The sequence below is a fragment of the Sodiomyces alcalophilus genome (genome assembly GCF_042370955.1).
Source record: "Sodiomyces alcalophilus JCM 7366 unplaced genomic scaffold ACRALscaffold_2, whole genome shotgun sequence".
In the NCBI taxonomy this organism is placed as follows: Eukaryota; Fungi; Ascomycota; class Sordariomycetes; order Glomerellales; family Plectosphaerellaceae; genus Sodiomyces; species Sodiomyces alcalophilus.
In genome coordinates this window covers 7007149-7029235 of record NW_027263533.1, presented here as the reverse complement: position 1 = coordinate 7029235, position 22087 = coordinate 7007149, and the positions used below count along the sequence as shown (strand labels likewise).

At 35.4% G+C, this 22087-nt stretch overlaps 1 protein-coding gene across 1 annotated transcript; it reads right to left on the bottom strand.

Moving 5' to 3' along the window:
• Positions 1-1042: 1042 nt before the first annotated feature.
• Positions 1043-7961, bottom strand: ACRALDRAFT_208312 (uncharacterized protein; the record flags this gene model as incomplete). The annotated part of the gene is made up of 4 exons (XM_071022438.1): positions 1043-1068; positions 1139-1173; positions 1220-1335; positions 7953-7961. 4 exons carry the CDS (start codon positions 7959-7961, stop codon positions 1043-1045), a joined length of 186 nt encoding a protein of 61 aa, XP_070878243.1.
• Between the last annotated feature and the right edge of the window lie 14126 nt (positions 7962-22087).

The window sequence follows — 22087 nt, the reverse complement described above, 5'->3', positions numbered from 1 at the left end:
GGTCTTAAGGATATTTATTATCGCTTAAGGATTCGAGAAGGGGACGAGTAGAAGACGGCTCTTAGAACTAAGTACGGGCACTTTAAGTACTTAGTAATACCCTTTAGTCTAGATAATACCCCCGCTAGCTTTTAGCGTTATATTAATAAAACCTTAAGAGGCTTTGTCGATACTATCTATATTATATACCTAGACGATATCCTAATCTATAGTAAGGACCTTAGTATTTACCGCGTATATATTAAGGAGATCCTTACCCGCCTAAGGGAATAGGCCCTATTCGTAAACCCTTAAAAGTGCGTGTTCAAGATATAAGAGGTTAAGTTCTTAGCCTTTATATATAGCCCTACTAGTGTTTGTATAGGCCCTAAAAGTGTTAAGGCTATTAAGGATTAGGAGGAAGCGTTTTTATTAAGAGGATTTAGGTCTTCCTAGGTTTTACTGGTTTTTACTAATATTTTATCGAAGGCTACTCTAGGGTCGCTGCCCCTTTTACGGACCTATTAACGTTAGGGGGCAGACTAGGTATATTCTAGTTAGGGGATATAAAGACGGCCGTTTTTAAGAAGTTATGATTATTATTTTAGTCAGTACCTATACTACAGTATTTTAACCTAGCCTTACCTATTTATATAGAACCTAACACGTTTAACTTCGTATTAGGCGCTATAATTAGCTAGTATAAGGACCGAACCTAGCGACCCGTGGCGTTCCTATCTAGGAAGCTAAGGGGACCTAAACTAAACTATCCGATACTAGACACCGAGTTACTAGTGATTATAATAGCGTTCCCGTAATAGCATTATTATTTAGCGTATAATTAGACCCTAATAGAGGTGCTAACTAACTACTTAAACCACCGGTATCTATTAAATAAGCTTTAAATTAAGAGACCCGTTATTCCGACTATACCACTTGGTTATTCCGACTGTAGTTCATATATATAATATAGATAGACCCTTCGGAATACCAATACAGTACTTCGTAGCTACGGTCTGGTCTCTAACGTCCTTTGATAAGTTGATTAATTTGATCGCTCGGATTAATTGCGTTGTATTGATGGACAAGCTCATTAGTTCGATCGAAGCTAATAGCAGCAGTAATAGTAACGCCTTTTCCGCTTCCACGCCCACGCCACCCACGCCCACGCCCACGCCCACGGCTATCTTATTCCTGTGACGAGACAACAAACGCGCCGCCTCCTATTCCGTAGATTGACGATGTAGACTGACGACGTAGATTGACGACGTGGATCGTAGATTGACGACGTAGATTGAAGATGTAGATTGAAGATGTAGATCGATAAGGTAGTAGGAAGATTAGGTCTGATTGGAACTACAGTCGGAATAACCAAGTGGTATAGTCGGAATAACGGGCCTCTAAATTAAACCTTACCACGCCCGCTGACTAAAGGAGCTATTAAGGCTTAATTTTAAGATTTATTATTATTCGGGCGTTTAAAACCCCGTAGATAGGCTTTTATAGAAGCTATAGCTTATTATAGATTAGGCGGATCTTAAAGCAGAGCGGCAGAAGCCTATTAAGGGATTTACTAAGAAGTTCGTTATTAGCCTTATAAAAGCCTAAGGTATACCAAAGCCCTTAGGTCTATCTAGCCTAAAGGATAAGATTATCTTTACCTAGAAGGACGATCCCTTTTATATCTCCTTAGTATTAAAGGATAACTTAGCGGACCTATAGTCCTATAATACTTAGGGTACGGTCTATTTTAGAGACCGTCTCTTTATACCAAACTAGTTAGGTTTATACGATAAGGTCCTATAGGTATTTTATAACACACCTATTACGGGCTCTTATAAGTTAGGTCGGATTATTAAGAGAATTTCTAAGCCCTACTACTAGGAATACCTCTTACGAGATGTTAAGAAGGGCGTGCCTACGTGTAGTATCTATTAGAGGACTAAGCCACGCTAGTATAAGCCCTTTGGGTACCTAGTACCTTTACCTATACCCGAATAGCTATTCTAAGAGATCTTAATAGACTTCGTGATAGGCCTCCCCCTTATAACATTATACAGAAAGAAAACGGACTTTATCCTAGTCGTGGTGTATCGATATACTAAGTACACGGTTTACATTCCTTATAGGAGCTCTTTAATAGCTAAAGGTCTTACTGGTATCTTATAGGTATATGTTTTTACTATCTATAGCCTACCTAATAGTATCGTTTCGGATTAAGGGTCACTATTTACTAATAAGTTCTAGACTACCCTATATAACCTGCTGAGTGTCGAGCGGCGGTTATTAACTGCGTTCTACCCTTAGACGGATAGCTAGACGGAACGATAGAGCCAGAACTTAAAGCATGACCTACGGGTATTCGGTGCCTTATAATAAGATAACTAGGTTAACTAGCTACCCCTGGCCTAGTTTACTTATAATACTATATAGTATTTAGTTATCCGGTAAACCCCTTTTATTACGCTAATAGGTTTTAACCCGCGCGGACTATATAATATATAGATATATAAGTCGGGTAAGGTTCGCGCCGCTATAGCCGAGTAAAGGGTAAAGCACCTTATATCGAATCGTAGGGCTATAAAGGTCCTTATTAGGAAAGCCTAAACTATATATAGACGGTACTATAACGCCGGCTAGGCGGCCTAGTGCTTTAAGACTAGCGACTATATACTATTATCCTTAACGAATATTAAATAGTATCGCCCTAATAAAAAACTATTAGATAAGTTCCTCGAGCCCCATAAGATTACCTCCGTAATAGGCTAGTATAGGCTCGCCTATAAGCTATAGCTCCCGGAGTCGATAAAGATTTATAATATTTTCCTAATCTCACTCCTTAAAATATAGAAGTCTCGGGATAGCAGGTCGCCTATACCCGCGGATATTAAAAGCGAACTATAAGAGTCGGATAAATATCAGGTAGAGAAAGTCCTGGCTTATCGCTATAATAGAAATAGGCGCGAATACCTTATTAAGTGGGCCGGGTATAAATATAAATATAATATTTAGGAACCACGGAGATACCTCCTGTTATAGGTTTTATATAAGGAGTAAAGAGGGTCGTTAAGACTATAATAAGACCAGGTCACGAAGATAACCTTAGGGGGGAATGATTATAAGATTATTCGTTAAGCCCCTTTAACTCAGGACTTAACTACAAACACCCTACTTAAGGACCTGTGACTATCCTCCCTAGGATTAATATATAATAACCTAAGGCTCTAAGACTATAGGTCTTAGGCCAGCTTAATAATCCTAAAACATAATCGGTCCTAAATATCCCTAGGGTTAACCTTAGGACCGGTTCCGGGTTCTTAATATATTCCTTAACTCCTCTAAGTCCTATCCGATTCCCTCGAATAGAATATCCCTGACACTTATTCTAAGGCTCTATCTATAAGTTAATTCTTATTACCGTATCTTAGCTATAAGGCATTATCTTAGTGGTTTATCTCGAGTTCTTTAGAGGTCTTCTTATCGCGTTACGTGAGGTCCCCGGCTATCCCTTAGCTCTAGTAGTTCTAATATCTAGGAGCAGCTTATTATAAGCAGCTATTACTTAACTAATAATAATTCTCGATAATAATATACCTTAATCCCTTATAGAATAATAATATAAGTAATTATTATATATACTTCCTAAGCTTAACTAACACCCGCTTTCTAGTATAGCTCCTTAGAAGCGTTAGTTACGTGTAGCTAAAAGGTTAGCCCGTATACTTAAGCCCGCTAGTACTTCCCCCGCTAAGAAATCTATTACCCTTATAAAAAATAGTAAAAAGGCTAGCGGTGGCCTTAATACTATTATTAATAAGCCCCTTATCGTTAAGGGCGGCGTTATTAATAAGACCACTAAGAAAGGCAGGACTTATAACGGGTTAACTATACCCGGTACGGCGTCTAAGGCGCCTACTAAAGTATAGGGGCTGGCCGCGCCTAGTACGGAGTTACTTATAACTCCTATTAAAGCGCGCCTAAATAATAAAGGGTCCGCTATGCCTAGTATAGTATCTAAGATACCCGTTAAAATAAAGGGGTAGCCGTACCTAGTATAGGGTCGCTTATAACTCCTATAAAAGTAAGGGGCCTAGCCCTCGCTACTAAGGAGATCTTTATAGTTCCTAGTTATAAGATTAAAAAGGTTCTTACTCAGATATTCCCCGTGTTTAAGTCGGATAATGGTTTATTTAGTAGTTAGTCCGCCGGTACCTAGAGGACTCCGTCTCCGGTGCTAATAAGCTATAAGGATAATAATAATAATAATATTAATAACAGTATTATCGACTATAAGGGGGATATAACTATATCGGGTAGCGCCGATAGTATTACGGGTTAACCCCGTGGAGATAATCCGGTAAAGCACCGGATTTTCCGATTAATTATATTACGCGTCTAGTAAGTCGCTACGATATTATATTTAGGTCGTAAGCGCCTATAAAGATTTCCCCTTTTCCTCCTTTTCTCCTTAGCTTTAGATAATTTAATTATTTAGCCTTACTTTATAAATAACTCGTGGCCAGCCGCTTATATATATAAAGCTTAGCGAAACCTATACGCTACGCTAATAAAGATAGACTATCACTTCGATCTACCTCCTAGCGCCCCGCCACGCCTAGCGGGCGAGTCGCCTAAAGCTACGGAGTAGAGGAGGAAGGTTATTAACCCTTTATAGACTTAGGTTATAACCCTAACCACCTAGATCTAAGAATAATAGAATACTATTAATTAGCTACTATAAGCGATATAAAACTAATAACGTATAGCTACGCCTTGCCTTACTATACTATTAGAGAAGACTATATAAGGCTCTTAGCCGCCCGCCCCGACCCCTACGCCTAATATAACACTTACCCCGAACCTTAAAACTAAAGCATTTTTATTACTATAAAAGTTTAACGGTAAACGCTTAGAGTACACGAGCTAGTCGTCTAAGACTTATAAAAAGCTTCTACTTAATTAATAACTCTTCTAGAGCCCTTATAAGAAATAGTATTTTATTAACGCTTACTTAGATAAAGCTCCCCGCTATATCTTCGCCTCCTTCTAGGCTATAGGCGGAACTAATAGTTAATATAACCCTTAAAAGTTCCTTAATTATCTTAACCGTATATTTAAAGATATTAACGAATAACCTTATACGGCTAACGCCCTAAGGACGCTATACTAGTATAAAGACTAAGCGTTTAGAAGCTTTATACCCGGTTTCGAATAATAACTTATTATCGCTAGTAAAGGTTAATAGGATAATACCGCGAAGATCACGTTCCTAAAAGGAGCTCTTAGTAGTCGCTTTTATACCGCCCTGATTACTGCGAAACTACCGAATAACTATTATATATAAGTAACCGAAATACAGAGTATCGCTTAGAGACTTAAAGCCCTCGCTATAAGGCCATGGTTCGGCTAAGCGCCTCGTAATAGTAATAATAATAGCCACGCTTATAACCACGACGGCGATATAAAGATAAAAGGAGTTAACCGAGTATAGACCGAGAAGAAAAAGATAAGAGAGTGCTATAACTACGGAAAGAAAGGATACCTTACTAGGATATACCGCTTAAAAAAGAAAGACGCTAAGGATTATAAAGAGAACCGTGTAGCGAAGGTCTTAGCGGCCTCGGATAATAAAATAACTTATATAGGAGTCACGGATAACGATAAAGACTTAGAAAAAGAATAGCTCTAGTATAAAAACAGGCATTAAAGCCTATAATAAAGGAATAAAGGGATTAAAAAGAGTTTATATTATAGTCGCGTAGTAGCTATTTAGCTCTTATATAAACGCTAATAAATAAAAAGTTAGTTACTATTCTCGCCGATACTTAATATAACTATTACATAGCTATAAGTAAACGTCTTATACAGTCCCTCCGCCTCCTATTAGTCTATAAGACTAGAAGACCCCTCTCGGGGTTCTCTAATACTATAGGGTTTACTAAGAGTTCCGGTATCGCCGTATACGATCTTAAGATCGGTGGATATATATAATAATTATTCGCCTATATAATACTAGGATTAGACTATAATATATTCCTAGGGAAACCTTAGATAGAATATAACGATATCACTTATTACGTAAAAAGGCGTCGCCTTTACTATAAAATGGCTTAGATAGATATCCGACTCTAGGGTAAAGAAAAGCCCGATAATATTAAAGCTATTCGCGGAGCTTAAGTAATAACCGGGTCGGTATTTACTAGTATTATATACCGATTATAAAAGAAATAACGGTTCGGTAAAAAGGAACTCGCGCTCTATATAGTTAGTATTAAGGATATTTATAAGGCCCTCCGAGGTAAGTCCCTAGTTAACCCCCGGAAGTATATCCCCGAAAAGATATTATAACGGTTTCCGGACTTACTTTCCGATTCCTAAGCGAACCGCCTTCCCCCTTATCGACCCGGGGTTAACTATAAAGTAAACCTTATATAAGGGCCCGACGGTAAGGAACCAGAACTACCCTAGGGCCCTCTTTATAATATATCCAGGGAGGAACTACTAGTCCTACGGAAGACCCTTACTAACCTAATTAATAAGGGGTTTATATAAGCTAGTAGCTCCGCCGCTAAAGCTTTAGTTTTATTTATAAAGAAGCTAGGAGGAGGGCTACGATTCTATTACGACTACCGCGCCCTAAATACGATTACCTAAAAAGACCGCTACCCTCTCCTATTAATTATAGAGATACTCCGAAACCTAGAGTAAGCTAAGTGGTTTATAAAGCTTAATATAATCGCTATATTCTATAAGATCCGAATAGCCGCTAGCTATAAAGCGAAGATAGTGTTTTGAACCTGATTTAGCTTATTTAAATAGTTAGTATACCTTTTCGGACTTAGTAATACCTCCGCGTCCTTTTAATAGTATATTAATAAAACACTATAACATTACCTTAATAGCCTTATTACCGCCTATATTAATAATATCCTAATTTACTTAAACTAATCCTTATACCACTATAAGAAAAATATTAACCTAGTACTATAATTACTAAGCGATATAGGATTAACGCTTAACCCCGCGAAGTACGAGTTTAGGATAAAGACTATAAAGTACTTAGGGTTTATAGTCACCGCTAGTCAGGGTATCTTATATAACCCCGATAAACTAAAGGCGATCCGAGAGTAAGAGGCCCCGACCTTAGTAAAGGGAGTCCGAAGCTTCTTAGGCTTTATAAACTATTACCGTATATTCGTGGAGAACTTCGCCTATATAATAGCCGTATTAATAAAACTAATAAAGAAGGACCGAGCGTTCTCCTAGGGTCTTAATAAATAAACAGCCTTTAAGGAGGTTAAGAAAAGGTTCTAGGAAGAACCGATCCTGCGATAATAGGTCTTAAGTAATAAGACTTTTATAGAAACCGACTACTTAGGATTCGTACTAGGAGGCGTATTAGCTTAAAAAGATAAATAGGGATATTATTATATAGTCGCCTATTATTCGCGGCGACTTACCGGAGCCGAGTATAACTACCTTATCTATAGTAAAGAGATACTAGCGATTATAAGTTACGTGACGTATTAAAGGGCAGAGCTCCTAAGTTATAGTCGCTTTACGATCCTATCCGACTATAAGGCTTTAGAATACTTTATAATAAAGAAGATACTTAATAAAAGGTAAAGCCGATAGGCCGGTAAACTAGCCTAGTTCGACTTTATGCTAGAATACTATAAGGGCGCTAATAACTAGACCGCCTATACTCTTTCGCGAAAAGAATAAGATAAACTAAAGGACTTCTCCGACGAATAGGAATAGGCGCGATATATATAGCTAATCCCGGAGACCTTAATTCCCCTAAGGATCCGTCTCCTTCGCGAATACCTATAAGTATTTAAAGCCGACGATAAATTATAATAGTTATAGGACGCCACGGTAAAGGAAGATAACTAGTATCGCTAAGCTATATAAGCCGTATCTAAAGGCAATTAATAGTTTCCCCCCTTATTATGTCTCTAAGCCTAGATTACCGAATACATAATTACCTTATAAGGACTATTAATATTCCGAGATCGTTTATCGGTGCCGGGAGCTTAAGAAAGGAGTATATTACGAATATAAGTAATCTAATCTATACACGACTCTACGATTAGCGGCTATATAGGGCGAGATAATATAATTACCCTTATAATAAGACGCTTCTTTTAGCTAGGAATAAACCGAGATATACGTAGGTTTATATATAACTATAACGTTTATAATTAAAGCTATACTTAGAGGAATACTCGATAAAGACTCTTAAAACTACTCCCGATTCCTAAATAAATAAAGAGTAACCTATTAATAGACTTTATAACGGATCTGCCTCCCGCTAAAAAGAAGAAGTATAGGTACCTATAGGTTATAACCGATTAACTTATAAAGGCTATTACCCTTAAAGCGATAGACTCTATAAAGGCGGAAGTATACGCCGAATAGTTCCTATACTATTACTTTTAGTTCTATAATATACCTTATTTAATTATAAACGATAAAGGTTCTAACTAAATAAATCGCTTTTAGCGATATTTCTATAACTTAGCTATAATCGAATAATAATTAAGTGTAGCTTATTACTCCTAAACTAATAAAGCTACCGAATAAGCGAATTAAGAAGTATAGGCGTACCTCCGAGCCTTTATTTACTACGCTTAAGACGATTAGGATAAGTTACTACCCCCTGCCTAACTAGCGTTAAATAACCGGGAGAGCTTTATTACTAAGATAAGTCTATTCTTCCTTAAGTATAGATATTATATCGACCTAATCTAGGTTTACGAGGAACTAAGCTATAACGCTTAGGAGTTCGCGGCCTATAACCTGCTCTACCGCCTTTAAGAAGCCACGGAGTTCGCCTAAGCCTTAATAATAGCTATATAGCTATAACAGGAAAAGTCAGTAAATAAGCGTTATATCCCTACTAAACGGCTCCGTAAAGGCGACCTTATATAGCTCTTACTTATAAACTATTCTACTTTACGATTATCGCGTAAATTAAGTTAGCTATACTAAAAGTATAGGGTTACTAAGGTTATTAACCCGTATATTATAAAGCTAGACGTACCTTTAAATATATACCCGAGGTTCTACGTAGACCTTCTACGATATACGAGCAAAGACCCGCTTTCTAGTTAAATCTTATATAACCCCTAACCCGGACCGATTCGTGATAGTTTAAAGGAAGATAAATAGATAGTTAAGGAAATCCTATACGCTAGGAATAGGAAGGTAGGTAAAGGCGTGGTAAGAGAGGCGTTAGTAAAGTAGGAAAGATATACCTAGATATCTTAGGAACCGATATAGTCCCTATACGAATTAACGGCCCTAGACCGTTATAAAGAGAAGTATAGCCCTATTAAAGTTAATAACGGACTATACGACTATTACGAAAAGAAGGAGGGTTATAGGAAAGGCGATAAGGATTAAATAAAGGTTAGAATAATAGTAAAGCCGTCCACGTTAATTAAATCAGGGCGGATAAGCCCTGCCCCTAGCTACCGGGTTTAGGCGTTAAGATTAATATCGTTACGTTTATCCTCGTGACCGTTAACGCTTTTAGCGATAATAGGAAATAAAGTAAATAGCGCGACCTCGGCCTGCCTATCCTTTTTCTTTCCCTTAAAGGACTTAACGTCCTTTACCTTAACTATAACCCTTATAATAGACTCGACTACCTATAGGAATTAGTTAAGCCGGCGTAGGCCTTTTACCCCTATAAAGGTAATTATCACGCTAAGAATAGGCGTAGCGATAGTAAGAGGCGCCGTGATAGGTATAGGTCTACCTGCTTTAATATAGGAATCCTTATAAGGGGGGGAGGCGGTAGCTTATACCGATAAATAAGGCTTACCGGTATATAAGTCGATAAGCGTTAAGATAGGCTTATCTTTTTATAAAGTGCTAGAAGTCTTTTTTAAGACCCCGGACGCCTTCTAAAAGGCCGAATAAGCCGTAGTAAGCGCCTTTATCGCCTTAGGACTATAAAAGGGGTTATCGTTAACTACCTTCGCCGCCTTTAAGAATACTACTAATAGACTAGTTATCCTAGGTAAAGGAGGAAGGTATCTATAACCGCCCTTTAAATAATTATAGTATTTAGGATCGGGTATCCTTACTCTGGGTCCCGATTAGTCGCGGTAGCGCCGCCTATCCTAGCTATTAGTAATTCCCTTTATATAAGCGAAGTAAAAGACTAAACGGGTCCCTCTAGGAGGATGTTTTATTCTATAAGCGGGCTTCGCGGGGCTTTTAACTATTATAAAAGCTTCGCCCGCGGAACGCTTACCCTTAGCCTTAGCGGCTCGGGCTAGCTAGGCGCGGCGGTCTATAGCCGAGGCAGGAGCGGTAATCTCCTTATTAGCCGGGGCGGGAGCAGGTGCCTCCTTACCGGTATTATTATTATTATTATAGTTAGCCCCCTGTATTATATATATAAGTTAATAAATATTACGCGAGGCTTATAGGAAGAATAAGAAGATATACCTTAGGGGCCGGAGATAATCCTAAAAACTTAAATATCTTCTAAAAAGAGAGATAATAGGTTAGAATAATAAAACGGTATATAAAAGGATAGTAGGCGATAAAAAACGTACTGCTAATAGTAAAGGATATTATTAAAGAAGGGAAGAAAAAATAGAATAACGGAGGTAACGGTAAAGTTAGTATTATTAATAAGCGAGTTACACGGTTAGGGAAGGTATATATATCGGTTCCTTATATAGAAGGAATAATCCTATGGCCCGCCTACGAATAATAATAATATCTTTATATAACACGTTAATTAACCTTATAACTATAAAGGAAGCCCGCCTTGAGTACCCTTTAACGAATAAAAGGGTTATTTAGGGTAGGAGAGCTGCTAAAGGTCGTTGTTTAGTTAATAAAGAGACGTTATTTAATTAAATAATAACGCTTTACTAACACACCGAAGATTAACGGCTTACTAAGAGGAGGAGGGGGTAATATTACGGGTTAACCCTATAGAGATAATTCGGTAAAGCACCGGATCTTCCGACTAATTATATCGCGCGTCTAATAGGTCGCCGTGATATTATATTTAGGTTATAAACGCCTATAAAGATTTCTCCTTTTCCTCCTTTTCTCCTTAGTTTTAGATAATTTAATTATTCGGCCTTACTTTATAAATAACTCGTGACTAGCCGCTTATAGATAATATCCTTTATATTAGTAGCGATAAAAGTAAAGATAATAACTTTATCCTTAGCGGAGGTAAAAGCTTTTTACGTAATAATATTTTTAGTAATAATAACGTGACCGATAAAGGTCCGGGGGCTAATAAGGGCGATAGCGACGCTACGCCTCCTAATAACGGCACTCCCTTAGGCCTTTACCCGGTTTAGGAAGTGATTATAGGGGGCGACCTCTATGATCCTCTTTATTAGCGGTATTACTCTGGATTTCTTAATATTATCCTAGATAGCTAAGGTCCTATTGTATTTTATTTATACTATAATTCGGGCCGGTAGTTATTTAAATACTATTACTACTAGGCGGAGCAGAATAGTAAGAAGTGCGAAAAGGTATAGTTATACTCCCTGTCTAATATAGACCGCCCCGGGATACTAACCTATTTATAGATAAATCTCCGTGCCACTTATACCGCTATTAATATATAAACGGCCCTTATAAACGCGGTAAAATACGGTGGTTTTACCGATAAAGAACTTATAAGTTATCCTTGCTTTATTTTATTTATATACTTATACTAACTCCTTCCTATTAGTATACCGCCTATAAGCTCTAGGGAGAGCTACGCCGGGTATATACTAATAACTAGTATTATAATTCCCGCGACTTTAATAAGGCGCGGTATAAGTATCGCCGCGATAACACGGTTATAGAGGCTTAGGTGGCCTTATATAAGATTCGGGCTAAAGAAGCCTAGAAGGAGATAAAGGCCCTTTATTAGATTTATAATCTACTACGGGTTATTAGCGGTATTAAGGTTAACGGTAATAATAACGATAAGGAATATTTTACTAGTATATAGGCTTATAGAAAGAAACGGATCGAATAATCTAACACGTGCTAATAATATATATATATATTACGGTCACTACCACTTTTATTTTCTTTTAGCGTTTAGGATATAATATAATAACTTAAGAAAGATAACGATAAGACCCTCTAGGGTTATAATAAGGTGAATTAATAATGCTAATAAAGGACCCTATAGGGTTATAATAGTTTCTATATTTTTCGAGCCCTCTCCTCTTACCGATTATAATATACTTAAAGGAGTCCCTTTAGGATATAACGCCTTAGTTACTAGGTATTCTCCTTGTGCCCGTAGTCCGCCCACTTAACTAAATACCACCTCCTTTTCCTATTAAACAGAAAAGCCAAAATCCTCTCCACCTTATACTTCTCCGATTCCTACGGCTCTATATCCACCCCTATAGCCTTAAGGGCCTAATTATCGTAAAACCGCCAGGGCTCTAATAAAGAGATTAGGAAAATATTATAAAACTTTATTAACTATAGGAGGTCTAGCTTATATATAAGGCTATAATAACTAATAACTAAGGTGATACGGTACGGCCTAAGGTACTTATCTAAGAGTTTCTTACTAGGCCGCTTTTACTTAATATTATTCGAGGAGACTAAGACATAGTCCCTTATCTTAAACCGCTATTAGGTCCGCCTAGTATTATAGAACCTCTTATAAAACTCTTAAGCCTTCCTAATAAAAGTTTCTATTACTTAAGGATTAGTAATTAGGTGCTTTACCCGTTATTTAGCGGATACCGCCCTAATATTTAACGACTTAGGTAACCGAATATTAGTAGGGCTAGAAGGGTTATAGCCTATTAACGCCACGGAGGGCGTCTACTTAATTATCGAGTATTACTCGGTGTTATAGGTAAACTATATAAGGGATAGCTTATCTATTTAGTCGGTCTACTCCTATAAGCAATAACTATAAAGGTAATACTTAATACTCTAATTCTAACGCTTAGTCTATCCGTCGGTCTAAGGATAGAATATAGTGGATATCCTATAATAAATACCTAAAAGACTATATAGGGTCCTTTTAAACTTATTTATAAGTAAAGCACCCCGATCTAAAATAATACTATCCGGTAACCTATAAACACTAAAGACTCTTAATTATAGGATATTAGCTAAACCTTTAGCGGTTAGTATATTACTATAAGGGATATAAAAAGAATACTTTATATAACGGTAAACTACTATAAGGATCGTATCCTTCTTCTTTTCGCCCTAATTAATAGAAAGGAGACCCGTAATAAAGTTAATTAAGATCTCTTAGAACGGATAAGATAGAACTAAAAGACTAGCTAATAGGCTATAAGGCTTATACTATCTCCCCTTAGTCCTTTAATAAACCCTATATATAGGCACGAACTTCTTTATATCCCGGGATATATACTCCTAATAAAATAAGTCCGAAATCCTCTTAATCGTTATACTAAAACTATAATATCTAGTAGTAGGCTTATTATTAAAGGCCTATAGAATCTTTTTCCTTAACCCCTATATATCCAGGATAAAAAGGTGACCTTTAAAAAGGATTAGGCCGTCCTTATCCCTTAACCACGGGTCGGATAACCAGTCCTTCCTAGATAAAGAAACATAAAAGGGATTATCCCTCTAGGTATCGGCCACCTTTTCCTTTAAACTTAGTAATAAGTCCTCGGAAACCCTAGGTGCTCCGCCCGCTTTCTCTATAACTCTTAAAATAAACTTATAGGTAAACCTCTTAATTATCTTTAAACGCTCCGTGTCTAGGTCCACTTAACTAAAAGTATACTATAGCTTCCGTAATAGACTATTAGCTAGATACTAAGCTCCTGGCCGGTACTTAATCTTAAAGTTAAATACTAATAGCTCCTTTAGCTATTATATATACTATAGCTTAATCTTTAGCTTATCTATTAGGTATCGATAATTAAATTAGTCTATTATAACTTCTACTAGGGTCTAGCTATAAGCTAGGTAATGCCTTTAATACTAGAACGCCTTAATAATAATAATTAACTCCGTGTCTAGAGTCGAGTAGCTTAACTCCGTATCCCTAAGCTTCCTCGAAAAGAATACGATAAGGCATTATACCCGATCTATACACTAACTAATAACCGCCCCTAAGGTAAACCCCGATATATCCGGGTTTAGTCGAATAGGTAACTTAGAATTAAAATACTATAGAACTAGAGCCTCCTAAAACCTTTAGTATTACTTATTAAAAGCCTTTTTCTCCCTTATAGATAATATAAACACCCCTTTTACTCCACTCTTCTTCGTTAAGTCTATAAGCGGCGCCGTAATCTTTAAATAGTTATTAATAAAACGCTAATAAAACCTAGTAAGCCCTAGGAAGATTTAAATAGTCTTTACCGAGTTCGGCTTTTACTAATCGCGGATAGCCTTAACCCTAGACTAATCTATATAAACCCTATCTACTCTAATAATAAACCCTAGAAACTCTAGCTCTTAAGCCTCGAATATGTACTTTTTTAGATTCGCGTATAATAACTATTAATATTATACTTAGAATAAGTAATAATCTTATAAATATACTAGGTATTATAAATACGATATCTTAGTTATTACTTAAGTAAATAATGTGGCGTGATAACCGTCGCGTAGGCTATTAACGTAATAGTCGCCACCCAATCCTTTAGGGTCTTTTACTAGCCCCGGATCCAGGAAGAAATCCTAGAAGTTAGTTCTTTATATATAAGTGAAATAAGCAGTAATCCTACGGATCTACGAATTTAATAGTTATTTTACTTAATATTCCTCTTTTCCGCGCGTATAGCCTACTACTTATAGCCTAATTTATTAAAAGGTTATAAGCCCGGGTTAGTAAAGAAGGAAATCTACTCTTTTTTACCCTTTTATTCTACTCGAAATACTAAAAAAGACTCCCGCCTTTTTAGGCTATATAAAAATACCAAAAAGACTCCTACCTGCCTTTTTAGGCTATCCCTTTATCCTCCCCCGGACGCAGATCCTTATCTCCGACTATACGAAATCCCTTTATCTTCTAAAGACAGCTAATCGAATCAAACCGTTCGTTCCGATACCACGGTTTAAAGCTCTTTATTCTTCCTAATACGGTTACTAAGAGTCGTGCTAAGAGGCCAGCTCTTTATTCCTATTCCGGAAGAACTATATAATCGGAATAAGACTCTTTATCACGATCGGATATACTATTCCTTTATTTATAAAGGGACTTTTTAAAAAAGAAGAATAACGAATATATGGATTAAATATAAAGGCTCTTATAACTGCTCCACGAATAATAGCTATAATAATTAAGCTATTTAACTTACCGCGCTGCCTATAATAATAGGATATCATAACGTGGTATATAAGCTTTTAGTAAAAGGTCCGCCCGTGGAAATCCTATTATTCGCTTTATACGAGCATCGCTTTTCTTCGCGCCGCGAGATCTATAAATAGCTTTACTGTTTAGACCCACTTTTAGACCCACTTTTCGAAGCTAGGCTAATCAGAATTAGACCTTTAGCTTAGTATTCTTTGTTTCTGTCCTTTATCGATAACGTAATAACGAAAAAAGGAATAAAGGAAAACGAATAAAAATAATAAAAATAAATCGTTAAATAACTTAGTTAATTTTAACCTAAATAAATAATAAAAAATATCGTTCTGCTACTTAAAAATAGCTTAATAAGAGACTAGTAAAGAAATTTCCGTCCGGAAGCTCCAGGGCAGCATAGACTATTAAAACTGGATTATAGGAATACACGCTTACTTCGCTTATAAAGGAAAATATATTAAAGACGTTATAAAGCCCCTTCTAGTAAATCCTTCTATAAAATAGAAGGAGGAGTCTCTAAAAGTAGCTAGAGATATTCTCTCTGCTCTTTTAGACGGTCCCTTAACCTAGGTTTAAGAAATAAACGAAGCTTTAAAAGTATAGGAAAAACTAAAGGATTTATATAAAGTAAAGGGATTCTAGGCCGACTATATCGTCCTAACTTCTTTTTTTAACCTCTCGCCTTCGGAATTCCCTAATCTCGAAGCGTATTTATATAAAATATAAGAGAGACTTCTTACCTTAAATTAAAGAGGTATATCCTTTTCTGATAAGGTGATCTTTGCCTGGATTCTTAATAGTCTTAACAAGAGGTACGAATCTATAATAGGGTAAATAACTTAAGCTCTCTGTCACGATATTACTAGTTATATACTAGATAAATTAATAGCGGAATTAATAGACGCTTTAAGAAAGGTCGATTAGCCGTCGAATACCCTCCTTATATAAGGTTCGAAATTATAGAAGAATAATAGTAAAAAACCCTGGAAAAAGACTAAGGGTTTATTCTATAAGAACTATAAGAAGCCTGGCTATACGCCGACTAACTACTATTTTCTTTATCCTAAAAAAGCACCTAAGAACTAGGTAATAAAGGATAATTAAGGATTAAGGAAAAATACCTAGAATAGGGCAAATAAATCCTAGTCCTTTTAAAAGGATAAGGAAAAGAAAGGAGGTAGAAATACGCGTCTCTTTTAAAGAGAGAAACGTATAATAAACCTCGTACTAAAGGCAAAGGAATAGCACGCCTTAGATACGTCTTTAGAGGAGGAGAACGACGAATATGCTACGGTTAATATAATTATAGATTAATAGAATCAGTAATAGTATTAGCCGCAGGAAAAAGAAAAGGAAAAAGAATAGGAAGATAATAATAAAAACGAAGAGGCCGGCGTTATCTTTAAAGACGTCCTCCCTCCTCCGTTTCCTCTTCTAGACCGTCCTAATCCTTTTATACAGGATTTAATAGATATAGATCAGGTATTTATTATCTCTTCTAAAGTTAATAATAAAGAGAATAAAAATACTGACCTTAATATAGATTAGTTAGTAGAAAAGATTTATAAAATATAAGTAGAAAACAGTATTAAATTAGATCTGAATTTCTATATAGATAGCGGGGCTATAGCGTATATAATTATAAATAAAAGACTCTTTTCTACTTATAATTCTGAAAAAAGAACTGTTTATTAGGGTTAGGTAAAGGAAATAAAGATATAAGGTGAAGGAGACTATGTTATAAAATTCAGGGATACTAGAAAGCTTCTGCTTTTAAAAGAGTGTCTTTATATACCAGAAATAGGCACGAATATTATAAGTCTCTCTTATCTTAATAGTAAAGCTCGCGGTCTTACTAGAAACAAAAAGCTCTTATTCTTTAATAATAAAGAGCCCCTCTTTCTTTATATAACGGCTCTGCTTTATAACGGGCTATACTAGGCTATAGCACGGGCACTATCGTATAGGGGGGTTAAGTCTTAGAAAATAAATATAATAAATACTAGAAAAAACATAAAGAAACTGTTATAAAGAGGTATTTTACCTAAAGAATAGTCTTAAGACTCAACTAGAATAAAGAGGTTTTAGAGTTTTAAAGAATAGGCTTTAAAGAAATTAAATAAATAAAGAAAGGGGTTAGTTAAACCTTAATAAAGAAATAATATAAAAAAGAAACCTTAACCTCTTTAACCTTAAGAAGAGCTTTATAAATAAAGAGACCGTAATAACCGTCGAAGGACTACCTCTATAACTAAAAACACAATGCTATAGCATAACAGGATGGGTTATATTAACCCTGTTACCTTAAAAAGTCTTTATACTAATACTCTTAAAAAAGATTATAATATAACTAATAAAGAGTTAACTGAAATATAGAGCTATGATGCCTGTAAGCAGAGTAAGTCTATTACACTTATAAATAAAGATTTAGTTAATAAATACAAAGACTTTTCCTATTTAGAAAAGGTTTATATAGATCTTTACGGACCGATCGAACCTCTTTCTTATAATAAGAAGCGTTGGATTTTGTTTATACGAGACCGTTCCACCCGGTTTCTATAGGCATAACTGCTCTTAGATAAGGCTAGAACGACGGTAGTTATAGCTATAAAAGAGTGGAAAGCTTAGGTGGAAAATAATAATAATAATAATAATAATAATAATAATAATAATAATAATAATAATAATAATAATAATAATAATAATAATAATAATAATAATAATAATAATAATAATAATAATAATAATAATAATAATAATAATAATAATAATAATAAATATCACTTCTTTATTAAAGAAGTAGATATAGACGGTGGAAAAGAATTTAATAACGCCTCTTTTTAACGCCTCTTCGCAGGTGTAAAGCATAATATAAAGCCACCGTACACTTATGAAGCTTAAGGCTCTGTTAAACGAGTTATAAGCACTATAATAGAAAAGGTTCGAGCTCTTCTTTTCTACTCAGGGCTACCTCGATATCTTTGGGGTGAAGCTATTCTCTTAGCTGTTTATATATATAATAGATCACCTAATTCAGCTCTTCAATATAAGAGTCCCTTTAAGCTTTTATAAGGTCAGAAACCTAATATTAATAATATATGGGTTTAGGGTTCTATTGTTTATTATAAAAATAACGACCCGAATATGAAGAAACTAGATATAAGAGCACTTCGAGGTGCTTTAATAGGTTTTAATGACTATAGCTATAAGGTTTATAACCCAGTAACTAGAAAGACTGGTTAGTTTCGAGACGTTTATGTCTTAGAGAATTAGTTTCTTTACTCTTCTTTAGATAACTATAATAATAACTATACGCCTAAAAACAATAATAACCTCCCTCCTTATATTAATACTCAGGCATATAATAAATAGGTTTCTACCCACGGGCCTTATCAACCCGTTAAGTATAATAAAGGAATCACTTTTAGTGAAAATAGCGGTTAATTTTTATAAAATATTCCTTCGCGCGTTTCGAAACGTTCTGTTGAGTCTATTTAACCTGAAGAAGAGAATAATAATAATAGACGTAAGAGTCTTTGTCTATGGGCAGCGGGCTATGAAGTTCTAGTTGTTGATAATAATAATAATAATAATAATAATAATAATAATAATAATAATAATAATATTAACTATAGCCCGGCTAATAATAATAACAGTAGCCAAAGTACCAGGCTAGAAGTCCAAATACCTTTAGAACTATTAAAACCGGACTATAAGGATCTAATCTCCTCTGATAATAGTGCGTACTTGCTATATTATATAAAAGATATAATACTTGGAAACCTATAGTTTTAAGAAAATTCCCTATTTCTTTTAACTATAAATTCGATTAACGAACCAGCTACCTATAAACAGGCTATGAACTGCCTAGATAAAGATAAATAGATAGACGCGATGGTAGCAGAAATATCAGAACTCGAAAAGAGAAAGACCTGGGACTTAATAAGTATAAGAAATACGCCTAATAACTATAATAAAATAAAAGAAGACTACCATATACTAGGAGGTCGTTGGGTCTTTGAAATTAAATATAATAGCTCTGGCGAAGCTATTTAATATAAGGCTCGGTGGGTTATTTAGGGGTTTGATCAGGTTCTAGGTCTTGATTATCTAGAAACCTTTTTAATTACCTGCCGGCCAGAAAGCTATAAACTAGCTTTAATACTAGGCGTATCACGCGGCTGGAAATTCAGGCAGTTCGACGTTAAAAGCGCGTTCGTTCATACTAATATAGATACCCTGATATACGCTATATAACCCATAGGCTTCGAGAAAGAAGACGGTTTAGAAAATAATAAAATAACTCTCTGTAAGCTTAATAAAGCTTTGTACGGGTTGAAATAAAGTCCTAGACTGTGGTATAATTACCTGGTTAAGATATTAACTAAACTAGGTTACCGGGTCTCTAAATATAATAACGGACTTTTTACCTTTTATAAATATAATAAAATTAAAAGAATAGAAGAACGAGCTATTCTTTTGTGCTACGTTAACGATATAGTGGCTCTAAGCCCTTCTGAAGATACTTTGGACTATTTCTTTAAGGAGATATCTAAAGATATTACACTCAAAGACTTGGGTAAAATAAATACCGTTCTAGGTTATATAATAAATATAAATAAAGATAATAAGACTCTCTCTATAAGTCAGTTGCCTTATACTAATAAAATATTTAAAAGGTATAATAAACGAAGTCTACAAAGGGTTAACACCCCTTGTATACATAAGAAGGTCCTAGTACCAAATCCTGAACAAGCATCAACTAATAATATAAATAAATACTAATAGGGAATCGGGGCTTTATTATATTTAGCCTTATATTTAAGACTAGATATAACTTACGTAGTTAATTAGTGTTCTCGCTATATGAGTAATCCCTCGTAAGACCACTTTACTGCGTTGAATGGAATCTAAGCTTCTATAAATACATATCCTAATATCGGTCTTTTATATAACTGTAATAAAGAAGACCTTGGTATTTACGGTTATTCTGATGCCAGCTTTTTAGATATAATCGAGGATAGAACCTCGACTTTAGGATATATTTACTGCGTGGGAGTAAATAACACCGTTAGTTAGACCTTAACTAAACAAAAAGTCGTTGCTTTATTAATAACAGAGGCCGAATATATGGCTCTTATAGAAGCTTCTAAAGAAGGAATCTATCTTTATAATCTATATAAAGAAATACTATAGAATCTAGGTCTAGATTCTAATATAAGAGGCAATAATAATAATAATAGTAATAATAATAATAATAATAACACTCTTGAAATTCCTATTATCTTGATAGATAGTGAAAGTGTAAAGAAGCTCGCCGAAAACCCTGAATTTTATAAACCGGTAAAGCATATCGACAGGCAGTATCACTACTGCAGGTAATAGCTATAAAAAAATAAAATAAAAATCGTATATATAAATACGAAATTTAATATAGCTGATATAATGACTAAGGGTTTAGCAAAAGGGATTTATAATACTCTTTGCGGTTATATGAACCTAGGTCATAAGGACGATACGTTGCCTGAGTATGATTTGCCGCCTTATAATAATATTAAAGAATTAAAATACTAGGTTTTAATACTTAGTATTCCTAGTTCTTTATAAGGGGAATAACTAGGTTTTTTACCTTCGGGTTTTCCTAGACATCAAAGTTTTTTCTGAACTTTCCTTTGGATAATATATTATAATAATAATAAGGGTTTTTGAATTTTCCCTTGAATTAAAAAGAAGAGGTTTTTTCAAATTTTTCCTCTATGTATTCTAGTCTTAGATAGACTAGGATTACTGCACTATAAATTATATAATTATAACTATAATCTGACTAAGCTGCACTTATTATATAAGAGTCAGCTTACGGGGGGGTGTTGATATTATACTTATAATAAGTAATAATCTTATAAATATACTAGGTATCGTAAATACGATATCTTGGTTATTACTTAAGCAAATAACGTGGCGTGATAACCGTCGCGTAGGCTGTTAACGTAACAGTCGCCACCCAATCTTTGAGGGTCTTTTGCTAGCCCCGGATCCAGGAAGAAATCCCAGAAGTCAGTTCTTTACATATAAGTGAAATAAGCAGTAATCCTACGGATCTACGAATTCAACAGTTATTTTGCTTGATATTCCTCTCTTCCGCGCGTACAGCCTACTACTCGTAGCCCAATTCATCAAAAATAACTACTCCCTTAACCTCCTTAAAACCTCCTTAACGTATACTCGGTGGACCTTAAGGTCCTTACTATAAATTAAGATATCGTCTAGATACACTATATAAATCGTATCTACTAACCTATTTAACGCCTAGTTAATATACTATTAAAAGCTAGCTAGGGTATTAGTAAGCGTAAAAGGTATAACTAAGTACTTAAAATAACTATAGCGGGTCCTAAAAGCTACTTTCTATTTATCCCCGGGTCGTATATAAAGTCGATAATAGGTGTCCTTAAGGTCTAGCTTAGTAAAGACCTTTAACGATAAAAGCCGGTCTATAAACTCGTGTATTAGTAGGAGCGGCGTACGGTCTTTACGAGTAACCTTATTCAACCTCCGATAATCTATATATAGTCTTAACCTCCTACCCTTCTTTAGTATAAAAAGAATAAGGGTACCCTTAGGGCTAGTAAAGTGACGAATCTAACCTTTAGCGAGGGCGCCCTAAAGGTACTCCCGTAAAGCCGCCAACTCCTCCTCCGCTAATAGATAAATCGGCCTAGATAGGGGCGTCTTCCCTTCCTCTAGCTTTATCCTGTGGCCCTACTAATAATAACTAAGTAGCTTACCAGCCTCCTTTAT